A 20,279-nucleotide genomic window follows, 5' to 3' on the forward strand; every position below is an offset into this window, starting at 1 on the left:
CCCTGGGAACCTACTACTCTAGCCAGTGTCGCTCCCTCGAGGGGGTCCAAGCTGCTACCCTAACTGGATGTGTCTGCCGATACGTGTCGTGTAAGAAAAGAAGGGCATCTCCTCTATCCTGTCTGAGTGCCCCTATCGTACTACCCAGAGCCACTCTCCTGGGTCCCACTGTATATCTCTAAGCGGCCTACCTCTCACAGCCAAAGATGCCAACAAAATTATATGGCACTACATAAATACCAATTTCTTGTTTTATTTTATATGTTTTCATTCATTTTATATAAATATTTTTTCCTCATTCCATTGGTATTATAGTCCCAAGATAAGGCACCAATTCTCTATTCAAAGTGAATATAAATGCTTCCTTTATTCTCTCATTTGTCTAATTTGCAATTAGAGCTCAACATTTATAAACCTTGGAGGCAAATGTTATATTTTAGTTTTTTACCATTCCATCCTCTGGGCTAGGTGGGACCGTGGTCGGATCAATATGCCACTCTCTGCTCAAGCGACCAACAAACCTGATCCTCTGCCACTCTAAATCCTCCAAGGCTGCCATCTCCTTCGACTCCCTCTCTGACTCACCCTCTAGGAGCCCACAGGTCCCACCCTATAAAACCTGTGGCGGCGGATAAATCCTAGATGCTCCCTAAAGAACTAGACCCTGAGAGACACTCCTCTCCGCGAGAACTGCTGGGTCCCAGTAGTGGGGTGTCCACGGGCTGCGCAGCCCCTCCCACCATGACTCAGGGATCGCTGAATAAATCTCCACCACTCGTGTACTTGTGAGAGAGTGCCAGCGTCCATCTTTGGGAAGCTGTCTCCAGGGCCCGAAGGATCTAGCTCGACCACTGTCCCACTGCGCCCACCCAATGTGTGTCCTCTGCCCTAGCATCTGTCCATATGTCTCATAGACCCATCGGTCTTCCGAAGACTTTAATAAACTTTCTTTCTTTCTTTCTTTCTCTGACCTCTGGATGCCAAAGAAGCGGCTGTCTCTCGAACTCCTCCCTGTAGGAAGGACTGGCCCAGATGAGTCTCCCTAAGACCCTATGCCAAACCCTGATCAAGCTCCTCATGAATGGGGAGCCTCTCCCTGTGAGCGGTGCCTTCGAGAAGATCGACCTATAAGACTCCTGCCACTGGCCATCAGGGTCCGGGGGGTGTTCCCGAGAAGTCCCCTCCGAAGAGTAGCGTCCAAGGCTCTGTGCCTAGTGTGAGGCCTCGAACTACCAACTTGCTTAGGAGGGCCCGACTATGATCCCCAGCCCACCCCTAGACTGTGGGAGGATCACTATCTGCCATGCCACTCTGGCCTTGGTGTTCCGAGTGCCATCCAAGCCCGCCCAGAGAAAGTTCCTTGCCAATCTTTTGAGCTGGCCCATGCATCCTCTATGAAAACACCAGCATGATACAATATACCAGGACGTTGCGAGTAAGACTTGGTTCACCACTAGGGCTCTAGCTGCAAGAGAGAGCTTGGCTGAGCTCCAATAGAGAAGCTTGTGCCTAACACTCTCAAGAACCGAGGTGATCTACTGCTCTGCCGAGATATCCACCCCCACTTGACATCCTAAGTATCTCGTTGTCCACCCCGTGGGATCCACCTGAAGCCAAGGGCTGTGGCCGTGACTTCTCCCATTGGTGGAATCTCTCCTCTCTACTCTCATTGGTTCTCCTCCTATCTCCTAATGACTTTGGATATCTGATTGCCACCGAATCCAATCACTTTTGACTCTTGGGTGGCATCATAACTCGTCCATGTGTATCTCCTACTGCCTCTGCTGAGGTGGACAGATGTCAGCAAACTTGTCCTCCACCATCTGCACCTCCATGTGCATCTCTCTAATGCGTACTCCAGCTGGTGGCTCATCTTGGTCTAACCACATTTTCTCAATTTATGTCTCAGATAAAAAGTCACATTACCAAATGCAACAGTGGGTTACAGTTTCTAAAAGAAAGATAATTTCAAACATCAGGATTTCAAGGCTTCTTAAGCAACTGCACCTTAAAAACAACAGTTAAATTGAAAGTGGGCTCAGTGAATTCATATTGCCTCACTAAGCCCAAGCTGCTCCAAATACTTCTTTCCAACATGCCAATATTACAGAAAAGGAAGACCAGCAGTAATTAAACATAAAATAACTAGACTTAATAATAGGATAATAATATTTTTTTGCTATTCTTAACATGCATGCCAGCAATAATTAAGAGGCTAATCTATGTACAATAACACATTGCCCTCAGATCATTTTGCGGCAACAGACCCTGACACCTCAGCAATCACAAAACGTCACTTTTTCTGTCATGGTCTGACACGTATTCTAGATGAGCCTGTGTGGTTCTTGGAAAAGCATTCTTTGCACACTGCAGCAATTCATGAGGAGTTTCCTCTCAATAAAAGTCAAAATACCTCCATCAGCAATGTTACACTCCATGCACTGTTTAAAATTCAAGAAAGGTCAGTACAGTGGAAGCTACTTTCTGGATCAAGACATATGCCACAGTAAGCTGTACATAAGAACTTTGCCTTCCGACGATGAAACCTCCTTAACAGGTATTTCTGAAGGTACCATGACCCTGTTCCCTATTTCCAGCGTGCAAAGCACCTCTGTAGATCGCACTTTGTTTATGCACTCTATGACCACCAAGCGACTTCAAAGGTAAGCTCCCAAAGGTCTGTTATTAAAAGGATTTTTTTGTTAGTACAGAGCATACAGTCATTTTCAGAATCCTAATCATCAAGAGGGATATATCCAAATCGGATTTAGGATTGACCTCTTTATCGATTCTCAACTGCTGTGAGAATTTGATTCTTTCTGACCTATTTTCTTTGCAATCATGGTCGTTGCATGACAGAAAGTCAAAGAAATCCTCAGCATAAAGAGGCTGGTATACAGTGCACAATAAAACTTCATGAGCTATGGAAAAATCACACCCAAATGCATAACATAGACATTTGAAATCTAAAACCACCTAGCTGCACAAACAACTCCACATTGAAAATTTCACCATCTGTTCATTCAACACCATGCAATGGGAGTATTTCAGTTTGACAACATTATCATTACTTGTTAGATCAACAACTGTTTTGGCACTAATGTCAATCCGAGATTTTGAAGATCTTTTTTTTAAGGTCTCTAGATCGACCCACTTCCGATAAACTGGCCCTTCAAAAAAGATGTGTATCTAGAGCTTTGTAAAATTGTATTTGAGAGGTCACTAATAGAGGCATTGTAGAGACCAACATATTTGACATGGTTCAATCCAGCCCTCCAACTACCATGAATAGACTCTGCTAGATTTGTTTGAGGTATCAAGTACTTCTCGTTATCTAACATACTCTGCAAACCAAGCATTGCAGAGATATTGTAATGGCAAAATTACATTATTAACATGATTAAAAAAAATTCAAGAGAAATACAAAACCAACCTCTATAATGTAGTGGCCCCAATGGGAAATCCTAGCATGCCACCATGCAAACCATTCTCAAGCCGTGGCAAGTCTGAATCACTTGCATGGCCTGCATTCCACCATGCCCTTAGGCTTCTCATTTCGACTTCTGCAGCTTGCTCTGTAGAGGCATCCTTCCAGCGTCTACATCGGATTTTAAATTCCTCTTGGCTGCCAACTTTTATACATGCCTTTGCATGGGAATGAAGACTTTGCTCCCAATGGAAAAGGCAAGAACGCTCTTTCCCTTCCATTATATTGTCAGGGCCACCATTGAAAGTGGCACGTACAGCTCTCCAGTTGGCTTGGGCCTCATCTGCCATGAACCCTTTGAATTCAGCATTGTCAAACCCTTCTGAAACCATTACTTTGTTGAGAGTTTCCCAAAATAGAATTTGTGCGTCAGTATCTTCCACTTTGAAGTCACAAGTTGCAATTGTTTGCAACTCTTGGATAAAAGGATTATACACATGGCAAGCCATGGTAGTCCAATCTTTCATTCGCTTCACAAAGTCAAACAACACACAACAATGACCCAATTCTCCTCCAGGTCTCATTTTATTTACCAAATCAACCCCTGAACCAGAACCTTGGATAGACATTTTAAATACATGACACCTGCTGAATGAACTATGTTGCAATTTTCCGAGAAACACTACACTTTGGAAATAATTATATCTACAATGTCTTTTTAAGTATAAAATTCCATCTAGCCCATCTGACATAGGTCTAGAGTCACGTCGACCCTCCGTTGACACATTTGCTGGGGCCACTCTAATCAATCTCCCATCCCATTGTGTCTCATTCTCTATCCCAATTCTTTTTTTATAACCACAAGTTGCATTTATACAACGGAGGTGACCTCCACATTCCTTTCTACGAACCACACTAGGAAATACTATATTTGTTGTAATAGGATCACTCCAAACATGACCATCAAATTTTGACTCCGTACCTTTTGTGCGATGTTTCATTGAAGTAGCTGGTAGCTCAAAGAAAACATCACCATCATAAGTAGAAGGCAACTCATCCACAGTGACGTGCATTTCAACCTTCTCATAGGCCTCACGCAATCTGTTCTTTATAGGTAGTTGCATAATAATCTCAATGACACTATGTTGTTTGTCATTCTCAATGTTGCTAGCTGAATCATGTTTCCTTGCCTCATCATTTTTGTTGCAAACAGAGTAGAAATCTTTTTTGTTTTCGTGCACTAGAGTCTTCTGAAGTTCATTGTCATCAAGCTTAAATCTTTCTCCCTTCACGGTGAAAGTATCACCAAACTGCGCATCAAGGTGAAACATTTTGTATCCATCGTCATGGACTTCGTATTGCAGCTCCATTGTCAAATCAGACCCATTATCACCAAAGTGCTGATGGACAGATATGGACCCAAGTGTGAATTGAAAATGGCTAGCAAGCACCATCTCTGACAACACTCCTCTACCTACGGAAGTGCGAACAAACATATGCAAAGATCTATCCTCATTCTGAATTGTGACAGATTCCATAAGAACGGAATGGTTGAGCTGTGCAACTCAATGAGATGAAGTCCAAAGGGTGAGATCAAGAGCAGAGTGTTCGTTTCAAGAACTCATTTGAAACAAGAGTCTGCCGCAAGAAAAGTTGCTCACAAATTCTTTGCACACACTGCCCATTGTTTTTACTCACAACTTTGTAAGATAGGTCTTATGAAAGTCGGCACAAGTAAGAAAGGTAGAGGCCAATAGACCCCTTTCTTCGACAAAAGGGGTCTATGGGCCTCTATCTTTCATGAACCATTAATTAAATATAGAGGCTAATAGACCCCTTTCGTTGACGAAAGGGGTCTATTGGCCTCTATATTTAATTATTTTCTCTAAAAGGGGTCTATTGGCCTCTATCTTCCATTAACAATAAATAAAAATTATTTTCTCCAAAAGGGGTCTATTGGCCTCTATCATTAATTGAATATTAATCAAAAAGATATTAAATTGTATGTCGACCTCATGCAGTAAAATTATCAACCTCACACAGTAATGATGTTTAATTAAATGATCACTCATCATTGCTGCATTCTCATTAGCAATCGAATTCGTATGATAATCATAAGTCATGGTTCCTATTAACATCATAGTTTGGTAGCATTTCTATAGCTAGTATGTCGTCCCGTCATGGTGAATAAAATAAACGCATTGATTGTAATGATTTGAAATAATAAAAACGAGTGCTAGCTGATAAAGAGGCAACGTTAAGTACTTGGGTCGATCGAGGACATGTGGTGGTCCCTTGCTAGCAAAGGTGTTCTTTATCATGGAAGAGGGATGATTATTTCTACAAATATCAATGTGAACTTTAATTTTTATGAGAGCCCTTAAGAAAATTAAAGGCCAATAGACCCCTTTCGTCGACGAAAGGGGTCTATTGGCCTTTAATTTTCTTAAGGGCTTAAGGACTCTCATGAAGATTAATTTTCTTAAGGGCTCTCATGAAAACGAAAGGGGTCTATTGGCCTTTAATTTTCTTAAGGGCTCATGAAAATGAAAGGCCAATAAACCCCTTTCGTCGATGAAAGGGGTCTTTTGGCCTTTCATTTTCTTAAGGGCTTAAGAAAATTAAAGGCCCCTCCCTCCCTCGCTCCCTCGCTCTGCCTCCCGCTCTGCCTCGCTCTCCCTCCCGCTCTGCCTCCCGCTCTCCCTCTCGCTCTGCCTCCCGCTCTCCCTTGCTCTCCCTCCCGCTCTGCCTCCCGCTCTCCCTCCCGCTCTGCCTCCCGCTCTCCTCCCGCTCTCCCTCTTGCTCTGCCTCCCGCTCTCCCTCGCTCTCCCTCCCGCTCTACCTCCCTCGCTCTGCCTCCTGCTCTCCCTCCCGCTCTGCCTCCCGCTCTCCCTCGCTCTGCCTCCTGCTCTCCCCCTGCCTTCAAGTCTCTGGTGGCCAAGCTTTTCGATACGATAAACAATGTAATTCATTGGGTTGGATGTCTGTCTGAAATGTTCAACTTTTATTTGGCAGCTTGATTATGCAGCAAGGAGCAAGAGTGTAGCGCAGGCAGAGAAGTATTACACTGAAGCAGTCTCCGCCCTCAACGACGTTCTCGCCAAGCTCAGCTAACTACAGTCTGTGCCGATTGGAGTGTACATATATATCATTCTTGTGCTCGCTTTCAATGCATTTTGCATTTCTCTATGTGGAGCATGGCTTTTAAGGACATCAGCTTTTTCATGGCTTTTAGAACATCAAGCTTTTTATTTAAAAGAGACGTGAGCTTTGAATGCATTTTGCATTTACTTTAAGAATATCACCTTTTCATTTGAAAGTGTCGCTCCCTCCCTTGCTCCCTCGCTCTCCCTCGCTCCAGAATCTAATAGCAAGCTTACACTATGTGGAGGAATGCACCTACCGCCAACTTTTTCTTCAATAAGAATGCAGCTACGTCCATCTAGCTACACTAAAGGGTGCACTTCATCCTGTCAGGCCAAGAAAATCTTGTTCAAAATCCCACCATATCTTGTAAGTTTTTCCCAAAGTAGGCACCTTAGCATCAAAATCCCTTAATGCAAACATGAAAGGTTGACTCACAACAACTTTCATCTTCCACTCCTTTCCAAAATATTGTGTTTGTAATCATAGCCTTCACATCCCAAAGATTTATTTCGTTCTCTTGTTCTCTAAATTTAAACCTCTTTCCCAAGTTATATAATCTTGTGAGTGGGATGTACCTATGATAGCATCTCGATTCTCTAAGATGGATTCCATTGTATAGAAATCAATAACTCTGCAATGTATTTGCCAATTTGGATCTCACCACTTTTTTTGTAAGACTTCTAGAGGGCTTCTCCTTTGGGAGAGACAATCATCACATTGGTGAGAGAGCAATCAGCTATATCCATCCATCCTTTAGAAACAAATGTATAGCCTATTGAAGCTAGATCATTAATTATGGATTCCTTCAATTTGTTTTGCATATCCTTATACGCGACCTCCAACAATGTGGTGCACATGGCATAATAGGATGGAATTATAGAGTTTTTACCATGATTGCAAGGATCTATGCCATGAAGGATAATTAAGAATATTAAATGATAACCTAGAGCAGCATACTATGTTTGCAGCATCAACTTGGATATTTTGAAGTTCGGTACCTCTCAAGGCTTCTATGATTGTTGGTTGCCTATTTTGAGTAGTAGAAGAGACTCAGTAGGAGTTTAATGATCAAGTGTTACGCTCTAGCTGAGGTGGCATGACCTCGGAAGAATCAGTCGACATTTCCCTTAAGGATCTACGTTTGTAATATATTTGTTTGCGCTTCATGTAAATGATCGGGAGGGAATTAATGTCAAGGTCCTAGGTGAGGGCTGATAGCACCAGACTAGGTGGATTTAAGGCTAAGGGCCTAATGCAAGAAATGTGCCTAGGGGCAAAGGATTTCAAAGTATCCCAAGAGAGGGGTAAAAAAAAGATGCATTAGGAAAGGTCCTATAATGATGGCATGTGGCATCTAGATCCATCTAGGGAGATGGGGCTTGTTGGAGTTAGTGAGAGAATGAGAAGGGACCTTCACGTATGTTTCAGATTTTGATTTTCTCTGTGTGTACTCTCATGCTCCAGCAAGGTTGGCTGGGTGGAAAGTTATGGTGCTAGCTCCCGTGATTATCAGTAGTTAGTTGTGAGTATTATTGAAGCGCAAGTTTGAGATGAAGGATTTGGCAGAGCTGCGTTACTTCTTGGGCATTGAGGTGATTAGATCCACAAGTGGAATATGGCTCTTGCAGAGGCAGTATGGATTGGACATGCTGTCCAAATATGGGATGATAGGTTGTAAGCCTATTTCAGTTCCTTTGGAGCAGAATGTGAAGTTGAGTGCAGATGCAGGTGAGCTTCTAGAAGACCCTACTATGTACAGGTGCATAGTAGGAAGTTTGATTTATATGACTATTACCAGGCCAGATTTGAGCTATGCTGTTGGGTTGGTAAGTCAGTTTATGCAGGCTCCAAGGAAACCGCATTTGGATGTGGCTAGACGCATACTGAGGTATGTGAAGTCCACATTGCAATATGGACTATTTTATGAGACTGGGGTGTGAACTACTGGGCGAGACACCTGCTCTCTATTTTGGTGGTGGTTCGTTGATCATCTCTATGGTATCATTGGCAAGATGCAGCTCATCATGGCTTGCAAGAGAATCAAATAGAGGCTACAAGATAGGAAAGCTGAAAAGCTTGGTCAAAGCATAAGCTAGGAATAGATTACGGGGCGAGGAAAGAAATGGCATGTTATCATAACGGAAACAAAAGGCACTTTTGCAACATTTGCAGAGGAAGAAACAATGAGAAAAAGAAGACTCCTTGTAGAGAAGCAGCATGAAGAAGTTGCAGATGCATGCATTTGATCATTCCCATTGGAGCAAAGAACACAAGCTATGGTATCACATTTAGTGGGAGCATTTGAGGCAGCAACATCCGGCCATTTAGCCTTGAGTCTTCACAAGCTTTATCTTGAACCTCGGAGCATCAACAAAGACTAAGGTCGGAAAAAAAAACACAGAATTGACGAATGCCAAAGAAAGCTCCCTGGTTGATTTGCCTTTGCACACAGCTCGCACTGGCTATCAGGATTTTGCTGCGTCAACCGTCACCGAGGTCTAATCACCAGCGCGGGAGGATCACCGAATATCGATTCGTCACCAAATGACACGATCGCTTCAGATTACGCTGCCATCAATTAGCAGCCTGCGCTCTACATATGCCTTGGATACGGGCCTCCCGCACATATGTGCGTCAATTGCATGCAGTCACGTTGTCACATCGTCCACGAGCTTCATGTCACGTCAGACGTTCTGCTCACCGATACCAAGATCACGACGCTGCTGGCTATTGCTCGACTCTCGTCAACCATCCTATGACTCAGTTCGTATGACTTAAGGAGTAGCGGCAAAAGTCTCCCCCATTGGCCATAGTGACTTGCATATCTTAATGTTCCAACACTCAAAGAGGTTTGGCCTCCATAGATAGTAGCATCCAAAGTATCCCTTATTGGCAGCTATACGAGCATGTCATTGAGGCTGGTATTCCTTTCAATTTAGCACAATTTCTCAAGATTTAATAGGGAGACAAGATGGCATGCTAGTTCTTTCAAACCACGAGCCACAACTCAATAACTTCAATGGTAGAGAGTAGATGAGGGATACATGCACTGGGTCTTGGAGATTCTAGGTTCATCCACCACCTTTTACAACCGTTTTTAATAAGTAGATCTCTTTGCTCAGGTGGAGACAGCTCATAGGAGGTCTAGTCACAAAGTTCAGGTGGAGACAGCTCATAGTAGATCTCTTTGCTCAGGTGGAGACAGCTCATAGGAGGTCTTAGTCACAAGTTCCTATGCTGGTCTTCCAAGATATGATGACACACTTGGATGCTAACTTTATGAATGTAAACATACTAGAGGCCTTAGAGCTCTTACTAGGGCAAAAATGCCCTAGGGACAATGTACCCTTCCCCTCTATGAACTTCTAGGACTGGGTATCCACCCCCCTCTGCCTTGCATTCTAGGAGATCACTAACACAAGAATCATGACCTTTCAAATCTCTAGGCTAGATATGCCGCTTCCCCAACAACCTCGACACCATCTACAAGATTTTAGCCAAGGAATTAAGCCTATGCCTCTAGCCATTGCTCCCAAATCTCATGACACGTAGACAAGATATCTTTAGAGGCATGGAAAAGTCATTGATTGGACACAATAGCTTTCTAAGAATCTCGCCGTGTTGCTCTTGGATTTTGCAAAGACCTATGACAAAGTGAAGGGGCTTTTCAAAGGGCACAAAAAGCAAGCATGGTTTCTTTAATCACTGCATTAGAGGCATTTTAGCACTATATTGAAGGAGTCATCTCCTCATTAGGTGAAGTCCTCTTTGTTTGGGACTTAAACACGAGGATGGCTACGTGACAGGTACCAATTCCTGATTTTGGAGAAGATTCTATTTTACAGCATGATGTTGATTTAGATGAGGCAAGGATATCCGAAGTATATGCAGACAGGAAAGCTCCTGCCACCTCACATACGGGCACTCTTTCTTGGACATGGGCAAGATATATGCCCTTATCATTGACAATGGTCTGGATCAATGGCCTCCTCAGTGGATTCACCTACTTTCCACATGAGGGAGGCTCCATAATAAGTTGACCACCTCATGCGGTCCCCTGCCTTTGCTCCACACGTCATTGACTTCTCTATCTCTTTGCCACCACACATACAACTACACACATACCAAAACTCATTAGCCCTAGAGAGCTTCTTGTTAAGTCAAATCACTACCTATAGATATTAGAGGTCTTCATTGACCTGCTAGGCTACAAATGGATCCACCTCCCCCCACTCTTTGAGGATTTTAATTGAGTAATTATGTGTTTCCTCACACCAATTATGCATTGAGAAGGGACGGGCTGAGGGTATACCTAGAGAGGGCCGCATATGTACCCTATGTGATCTCCCTATGTGATCTATAGAAGATTGATTCAAAGAAGTACTTCACCTTCAGATGTCCTGTGTACTATGAGACCCAAGGCTGTCACCGCTGTCTTTTCAGAGATGGATTCGGACCTTATCCAAGCCTATTGGTTCATCCATATCAGAGACGCTAATTGATCTTCATTCATGAGGTTGTAGGACATAGAGATCAACTACTTAGAACACAAAGATGGGATCAGGAGCTTCAGCCAGACTCCACTCGAGGCGTGATTACCAAGTTTTTTCAATCGGATAGCATGGACTAGGAGGATATAGCCGAGACCCAAAGTGAGAGACACGACGGGCCTGCCAGTGTGTTAATGCACAGATGAGGCTTGGGGATCTTCCCTCCATGCTCCCCAGACCAGGGACACGGCCGACAATGTGACAGTGGCACTTGTCCAATAGAGAGCTACTGCTAGGAGACTACAATGGACCACATGGATTGATCGACATCAACGCTCTATCACAGGTATCATGCCCCTACAACACCGGTCACCACTCGAGCGCCTCTCTCTCTGCCAAGATCCTCTTATCCATTCTCAACCACCCAGTGGACTTGGTTTCTCTGACAACATACAAAGGATTGTCACGGTGATACCACACTATAGATCTTTCCTTCTGTTCATGGGTTTAGATATTTAGTGCCCATGTTTGTATTTGTCTTGGGCCACTAAGTGGCTCCACCATATAGCTCATTGTCTCATAGATTTTCGTCTGTATTATTTAAGCAATAAATGATCAAAGCATTGTCAGCTTACTTGCAAATTTAGGTTCACAAGTCGAATTGCAGTGGAGAAATTACTTTTCATGAATAGTGCCGAATGTGGTAGCATTCTTAAGGGTTAGTTCAAAGATACAGTTGCTGAATCAAGCAGAGCCAAAAATCCTCATCCTTGCACATTAGGATTACATTTTAGACGAAAAAAGAACAAGGAAAACTAAAATCACAGGAGGGAAGATATCAACCTTCTTAGAACAATCACACATAGATGCGACCAAGCAATTGGAATTAGTCTCTTTTCCAGAAGTATCAACTGCACTGCCTTCCTCTTCCCTAGTGCTTCTTGGTTTTTTTTGCTCTTCTAATCCCAGCTCCTCCCATACTTCTTTTTTATTAAACTGTTCATTCATAGCTTCAAAGTCAAAATCTTTTGGGAAATTATGTTTTGAACATCCAACCTGCCAAGACAGACGAAAAGATGCAATTTAGGAAAGTCAAGAAGATACACCAAAACAACAATCCATTGTACTTTTCTGCAAAAAGAGATTCCATTATCACATGACTTTTGTCCCCATATGCTAGATCCCAATGGGCAAGGAAGCCATGTCTACCTCCATGAAGCACACAATACCTACTTTTCTTTAACTACAATTTGGAACCTTTTAGAGAACAAATATATTCGTGTTAGGCAAGATGAGATCCTTTTACACAAATAGAATTTGCATCTCTATAGAAGAACTACGAAACCACCGTACTTTCCCATTATCTACTCTTTCCCTTTAATCTTGTAGCCCTTTTGTGCTCTCACCTCTTTTTTCATGCATATCCACTCTCTGTGTTTTCTTCTATCTTTTCCCCTACTTTTACATATCTCTGTATTTCCCTTCAAAGTTGATTCGCCTTTCGTTTTGACGTGGCATCTCCACTCCCTAATCTGCTCTCTCTCCTCTCCATTTCCGAGCTTACACACACATCAGGGAAAAATACAGCAGCAATGCCACCAGCATAAAAACACTGCCGGGGATGCCGGCCCAGCAGCTAGGCGCCTAATAAAGGAAATCCTATGACACCACAACAAAGTCGTTCACAGGGCGCAGCAGCTTAATACATGCTTGCAGCATGGCATAGCAAGCGATATAAAATGTTTTCTCAGATTTTTGGATGTAACGAACCACTATCATCTTGATAGGGGCTACCAGTCCCATGGATCCTGAAGGGTCTCAAAGGACTTTGATACAATCATATCATGTCATATCTCTCTCTCAATCCCTAAGGAGCTGCTCCACCAGCAGCCATAGGCCTCGGGTCAAGGAATCACCAAGAAACATCAGAATCCGCAACGATCACAGATGGAGGACCAAGATTCTGTCAACGACTAACTCCAGCCCCTCCAAACTGACACAGACCTGTCTACATTGCCACAGGGCTGCTGTCCCATTTAGCAGTGGTTAAAAGAAGGCAGGACTGATCTGCTGGACCCTATGGATCATCACTGGCTGCAAGAAAACACACAAACATATGAGGAGAGCAAGTAAACAGCATACTATCTGGTATGTAAAAAAAGGGAGCCCTGTAAAGTTCTCAAGCTGTCAAAGGAATTGCATAACTGTTTTGTACAATGCCTACATGGGGGTGTGTCGAAGAAACATGGGAAACGAGCCTTGGAAGTTTCTATGACCTCCTATACAGCAAGGACACCGCCCAAGGGTCTCTCAGATGTCATCACCCACCTCAACAAAATCTGTCTAGTGCTGATTGAGAAGGTTGATGCCTGGAAGCCACATTGCTTAGAGAGAAAGCACATGTAGACAAAACGTTGGCTTACGCACAGAAACAAGGAGGGTGAATGCAGGAGGAATGGCAGAAGGAGAAACGTAAGAGGGACAAATGGGAGAAAGAGAGGGCACAATGGGAGTCAAAAAAGATCATCCTTAAAGATAAGATTGAAGCGATCGGGACTGACCTGCAACAACTAAGAGACATGCAAGGTGCACCGGAAGTGGCATGCAAAGCAATGGATGAACTAAAAGCAGAAAATGAAATACTAAAAAAAGAGATGGAACCTATGCAGGCCATCATGCAAGAGAAACATGCTGAATTCACAAAGCATCTTACCAAGGGGAAAGCGGGGATGCTGGAGTGGAAAGAGGTGGTTAAAAAAGGTACATCAGCCCCCAAGAAGGAGTTCATATCCGATGCCTTGGAAGAAGATAAGAGACGGAACAGCAAGGCCTTGAATGTCTTGGTTGGAGGACTAGTAGTAGGCGACACCCCTATGGCAGATGCCGAAGCATTGTTCACCAAGATGGGTGTCAACCTTACTTGTGATGCGGCTGGGGAGTGGGCAAGGCCGATGCACCAATCAGGCCATCAGTAATGAGATTCCGGACAGCAACAGATAGATCCGCTCTCATGAGTATGAGGGAAACAATGAAGGGTACTAGGACATTTTTCGATGATGATCTCACGCTCTTGCAACAAGAGCATCGGAGAGAGGGGATGGTACGTGTGATGGCAGCAAGATAAGAGAGGAAGTGGGCTGCCTACAGAGATGGCAAAGTGATTATTCAAGAGAGATCAAAAAGGGAAGAAAAGTAAGGGGGGAAGATGGACAGTCCATGATGGTGTCAGGCCTACGGAACAGGGGCAGAGAATAGATTAGTCTGGCAGTGTGGGACTGCAATGGCATCCTTTGGTCCCATCCAGGGGTTTTCCTTTGAGACAGAACTAATAGAGATGTGATCTGCTACAATGAGACACATGAGAGTCTAAAGAGAGGCTAGATATGTCTAATCATGTCCAGAGGCAGGCTACATATGTCTTCTCATGATATCCTTCAAGGGGTCCCTTCCAGCTAGTCAAAATTGCAGGCTATATGGAGCACGGTACAGATTCATAGTGGTACCTAGATCATGACCTATTCTTCCAGCTCTAAGTTCATGGATACTTTGGGTCTATGGAGGTATCCCCATCAGATCTTTGTAGTGGGACTCTGGAGAATGGGAGTGGTTTGATGAAGGCATAGTTACCGCGGAACGGGAACATTCCGGGAACGTCGGATGCTAGAACGGGAGCGGGAGCAGGAACGGGAACGGGAGCGGATCGGGAACGTCGGGGAACGCCATGTCATATTGCATGTCAGCATATGACATAAAATGACAAAACATTTAAAATATCCAAGATTAAACTTTAAAGTCTTAAACATTAAAAATTCAAAGACTCTAGAATCCAAACTCCAAATTGAAACTCAACAAGCTCAATAAACGAGCCAAAAAACAGTCGCAGCACCTTATCTAACCGCCGCCGCCGTCGTTGCGCAAGAGCACACAGGCCGGGGCGTTCCGCCCTACGTTCCGGCACGTTCCGCCTGATAGACACGTTCTGCTCCCGTTTCGCCCGTTCCGGGCACGCTTGCAGCTCCGGACCGGCGTTCAAGCGTTCTAGGAAGGCGGAACGCCGTTCCGCGGTAACTATGGATGAAGGGCACCTAGAGAAGAGCATCCCCTTCTTTCATTACACAGTTAGTAATGCTAGGAGCTCTTAGTGTAGAGGTTGGAGGCCCTCTAGATCTCCTCATCGGGACAGCTTTCACCTTTCTACAGATGTGCCGAAAAACTTTTGGATCAGACTCTGGAAATCCTTTAGAAATAGAAAACTCACTCTCTTCTTTTGGCTGTCTATTCACGGAGGGATTGCAGTGAACTTGTGGAGGTCTAGGTTCAGGGCTGACCCTACATGTCCTTGTTGCCATTCTGCAATGGAGAAAGTTAGGCATTGCCTTTGGAAGTGCAGACAGGCGAGCACAATCTAGAAGGGTGTTGCTAGGATCTTATGTACTTTCCATACTCCACCCTTCTTTATGACTTGGGACTTAGTTGCTTGGCTATCTCTTACGGGGCCTCAGGTCTTCTTCGAGGGACATGATTCAGATGGGGCTTTTTCGGTTCATCGACACTTAGTAGAGTCATGTTCCCTCCAGGATGTTTCATTCATTCCTTTTAGAGCTGCTCATGCTTCTGTAGACACTTCATGGGAGATTCTGGCTAGTATTGCAGCATGGCATATTTGGAGAGACAAATATACAGAGGCATTGGATAGATCCCAGGTTCACCCCTCTCAGACATTGGCCATTATCTGGACTGATAGTATACATGCCTTCATGGCCATCTAGGCGACGTGCAGGGGTCATCGAGAGCAGCCTTTGCTAGGAGGAACACTTTTTTCAGAGTATGGAGGGGATCTCCTTTCTTCTCTAATTCTATTTCAGGGTTGACATGGCATTTTCAGCCTCAACCCTGGTTATTTGCTAGCTCTTATTGAGCTTTGATTTCTCTCATGTATTATTGGCATAATGTACTCTCGCATTGAGCTTGCTCCCGCGGTTTTCTTTCATATTTAATAGAAGTACTTTTGCAAAAAAAAGGGAAAAAAAAGAGAGGGCTACCCACAGTGATAGGATACACCTTGGAGTTGGCTCATAGGAAGGACATGAGAAGAGAGAATGGGATGTGAGGCTCTTTTCATATCACATCTGAGACTGCATATTTCTATGATGTGGAAGGAGGAGCATGCACAACACATGTGGATATGCGTGTTCACTCGCTTGACACATGCCCGATTTTCATTATGGTATGCTACTTCCCCCCAGATACTGATATCATCCTATGTGCATGAGGTCACCCTAGAGGGTCACAACCCATACGGGATCATAAATGATGATATAATGGAGTCCTCTAGGCTAGGGGCGATCCTCCTTTTAGGTCACTTCAATGCACATGCAGGGAGTAGACAGGTGGGTTTACTTGACTTTGGGTCAAATCCTCTCAGAGTACCAAAGATAGACCCAGTTGAGCTCGGGATAGTGAGACATTATGTGGGCAACACTTATTGGAAATGGGAGCGGTACCTCCCATAGAGAGTCAACCGATGAATGAGCAGCCCTGAAGATAGAGGCCGGAACATCCTCTAGAGAGCACGACTCCACAAGGTGTCGTCAGATGTGAAGAGCCCAAGAGGAGTCAAGTCTCTCAAAGAAGATCTGGGGCCCTGAAAGAGTGAGCCAAGCCACTGATCCCCATGTCATATGGAAGGGTAGGCGAACAAAAGTGCTGAAAAGTCTTGCAATCCCCTTCCATATGATTCTCGCCTGTCTGCAATCCCAAAGGCAGTGCTGTATTGTCTTAGCTAGCATTGCAGCATGGCACATTTGGAGAGCCAGGTGTACTGAGGCTTTGGAGGGTTCTCAGGTTCACCCTTCTCAGATGTTGGCCAGTACTTGGACAAATACGGTACACACTCTGATGGCCATTTGGGCGACCATGTTGGGTTCATCTCGAGTAGCCTCCTCCAGAAGAGTTACTTTTCTCAGAGATTGGAGAGACTCTCCCTTCTTTGCTAAGACTTCTACAGGGTTGAGTTGGCATTTTCAGCCTCAACCTTGGTTTCTTTCTACCTCATTCCTCTGAGGTGTTTTTATTACATGCCTAGCATGTTGTATCATCGCACAGAGCTTGCTCTTGCGAGTTTCTTTCTTACTTAATAGAAGTCTCTTTTTTGCCCCCCCAAAAAAAAAAAAGGGAGCGATACATGACTTGATCATTACATAACGGTTTCTAGAGATAGCCGTTACAAGAAGGGATCACTTGATTTCCACATGGAGGGGGGCCCAGCACAGTGGACTGCTCCATGAGTACATGACTTATTGTCCATCCCCTCCCACTCGACACTGACCACTCCTATGAGGATTTCAACGTTTCAACTACCATGTTGATGTCAGCCAAAGCATGGGACCCTCCTTACCCCACCTGTATCCGGATAAACTTTGACCATGCTCTTGATGCGGTCTATTTGAGCCACATGTCTCATGGGCTACCGACCTTCCTTGCAGATGATGCAAACCGCCTCAACCACTCTTGTATGAGTGGTTCACAATGTGTACACTAGATCCTTCCCCACAACTTGATCCACACCACACCCCCCAACTGGAAAGATGCCACATAACCCATGGTTTGACAATGAGTTCCAAGAGATGAGATCTCACCTCATACCTGAGCGGGCTTTGGGGCACCTGACCACAATGGATCTCACGTCACCTAACAAGCCATAAGAGGGGAGATTTCTTCTCACATAGGATGGATGAGGTGATTAGTATAGCACTCAGCAAGGGCCCTTTGCCTCAGTCTACAGTGGCTTGTATAAGTTACTCTTTGATTGTACGTTTCTCTCATAGGTCCACGAGGTCTCTCTCTCTCTCTCTCTCTCTCTCATAAATAAAAGGAACATGCATGATACAGGAACACATGGCAGAAAAAGTCGGCCTTCATAAAGTGGACAAATACAAAAGATACATGTGGCTGAAAATAGAGCTTGGCAAATGCCCTGTCTTTCTTGCAGGTTGCTACATACCTCACCATGAGTCACCCTTTTACAGTAGACACGGAGTGGACCCTAGTGCTGCGTTTGAAGCACTATGTCTTGATGTGGCTGAACTCAGAGAAAAGGGCCAAGTCATAGTGATGGGAGACCTTAACGCAAGAATTGGTCAACTACAGTTTCAGCCCATTACGCATGATGAAATGGATAAAGAAGCAGTCACAGAAGCGGACATCATGTGGCAGAGAGGATCCGAGGACGACACCATCAACACACAAGGCAGAGCACTCCGATGCATGATTAATGGGCTGCACATGCTAGTCTTGAATGGAATGCAATTATTCCCTAACACCCACAAGATGACGTGTCTCTCAGCCAGCGGAGGACAGAGTGTGCTAGATTATGCCTTGGTACATGTGGATACTATACCCATTATCAAAAGCTTCAACATAGGGATGAAATATCCGGAATCGGACCATCTCCCAATATGGATGGATCTTGACATACACCTTGAACATAGGGAGCAGAAATTTTCAGCACATGCAGGAGGTTTCAAAGTAGACCCAGACAAACACCAAGTTTATGCAGACACTTTGGATGCAAAGCTGAGAGCAATAACCAATCCCACATGGACAGCCTTGCAGGAAGCAATACTTGCCTCAGCCACGCAAACATTTGGAGCAGCAACTACAAGAAAAAAGAAACAGGTCAAAGGCCTACCACACAAGAAATGGTATGATGAGGAATGCAAACAAGTACGCCAAGAGCTGAAATACATACTGGATGCAGATAGGCATAAACAACTGGAGAAGACATACAATGCCCTCACAAGGAAAAAGAAAAGAAAATATATTTTGGAAAGAGAGAAATCTGATTTGGTCACTTTCATCAAAAATCCAAGAAAGCTGGAAACAAGTGAAAGGCAGACGGAAACAGGTCATAGGGGATATATCAGATGCAACCATGCTTAATTATGTTACCAAGTTGTACAATCATGCACTTGCTACTGAAATGGGGAAGGAGGATCTATCGGTCACATGCACTAGTCCTTTCACCTTCGAAGACATTGAAGTTGGACTAAAGAAGATGGCTAATGGCAAAGCATCAGATCACATGAAGATACAGGCGGAATTTGTGAAATGGACAGGAGACCGAGCAAGAACATGGCTCTCACACATCCTAACATATGCTCTACACCATGGTTTCCCTCAGGAATGGCAAGAAAATTGGGTCCAGCCTTTACACAAAGGTGGAGACTAAAATTCAGTCACAAATTACAGAACTATAATGGTCAGCTCTACATTGGCCAAGCTCTTCAGTACAGTGCTTGAAATGAAAATCAGCTCATGGGCAGAAGAGGCACAGAAAAGAGCCACCGGACAGGCAGGCTTTCGCAAGGAGCACAGGACAGCCGACCACCTTATTACCTTAAGGGTCCTCGTGGATGAATGCAGACTGAGAGGACGCACTCTATTTTGTTGTTTTGTGGATTTCAAGAAAGCATTTGACACAGTTCCAAGAGGAGGATTATGGAAGAGAATGCAAGAAATAGGAGTCCCTTTGGCCTTAAGGGTTCAAATCTTCACCATTTCTTTGCAGGAATGCCTCACATAGAACAGAAAGACCTCAAGGGCCCCGACATGTTTTGTGCACATAGATCAATTGGCACCTACAGGCAACCTGTCTACAGAAGAAGAGGGAGCTCTCCCAGACATGTTCGAGGAATTGGGGGATGTGATTAATTTGGCTGACAGGATGAATTACAGCGATAGGTACGCCTGGATGAAGAGGTCCTTGCATCTTGCTCAGCGTATCATGGATGACACTTTCACGCAGCTGGGGACAGCGGTCTTCAATTCCACAGGTTATGCTCATAAGCTCCTCTCCAAGCAACAACATTTGAAGTTAGAATTTGAGAGAGCTCAAGCAGCTCAGCAGCGCGCCACAGAGGTGACACTTTGGCGACAGGAGGAAAGGTGGCAAAAAGAGAAGGACTCATCTATTCACGAGCATGACATCGCTTGGAACATTTAGCGGGCTGCCCTTGAGGATCGCCTCCACAGTCACAAGCAGGAATGGGAAGCAGAAATGACAACACTACGCAGCCAGCATGCAGCAGCTCTGGCAACTTTGCAAAGCCAGCATGTCACAGAGGTGACCAGATTTCAGCAGGAGATCACACAGTTAAAGGAGTCGTTGTCTTCCTCAGAGATTGCTTAGGAAAAAATCAGAACCTGCTGCCCCC

At 44.4% G+C, this 20,279-nt stretch overlaps 1 protein-coding gene across 1 annotated transcript in view; it reads right to left on the bottom strand.

Moving 5' to 3' along the window:
- Window positions 1-2,260: 2,260 nt before the first annotated feature.
- The window catches only part of LOC147903692 (uncharacterized), a 66,199-nt gene continuing 48,180 nt past the window's right edge, over window positions 2,261-20,279 (bottom strand). The window contains exons 6-8 of the mRNA XM_087372641.1: window positions 11,908-12,120; window positions 2,779-2,889; window positions 2,261-2,679 (exon numbers count right to left, since the gene is read on the bottom strand). Of these exons, the coding sequence (XP_087228767.1) occupies window positions 2,551-2,679; window positions 2,779-2,889; window positions 11,908-12,120 (453 nt within the window). The 3' untranslated portion in view covers window positions 2,261-2,550. The remainder of the gene's footprint in view (window positions 2,680-2,778; window positions 2,890-11,907; window positions 12,121-20,279) is intronic.

This window comes from Dipteris shenzhenensis, chromosome 3, assembly GCF_047967505.1.
Source record: "Dipteris shenzhenensis isolate YYH24624 ecotype China chromosome 3, Dip_SZ_1.0, whole genome shotgun sequence".
Taxonomy (NCBI): domain Eukaryota; kingdom Viridiplantae; phylum Streptophyta; class Polypodiopsida; order Gleicheniales; family Dipteridaceae; genus Dipteris; species Dipteris shenzhenensis.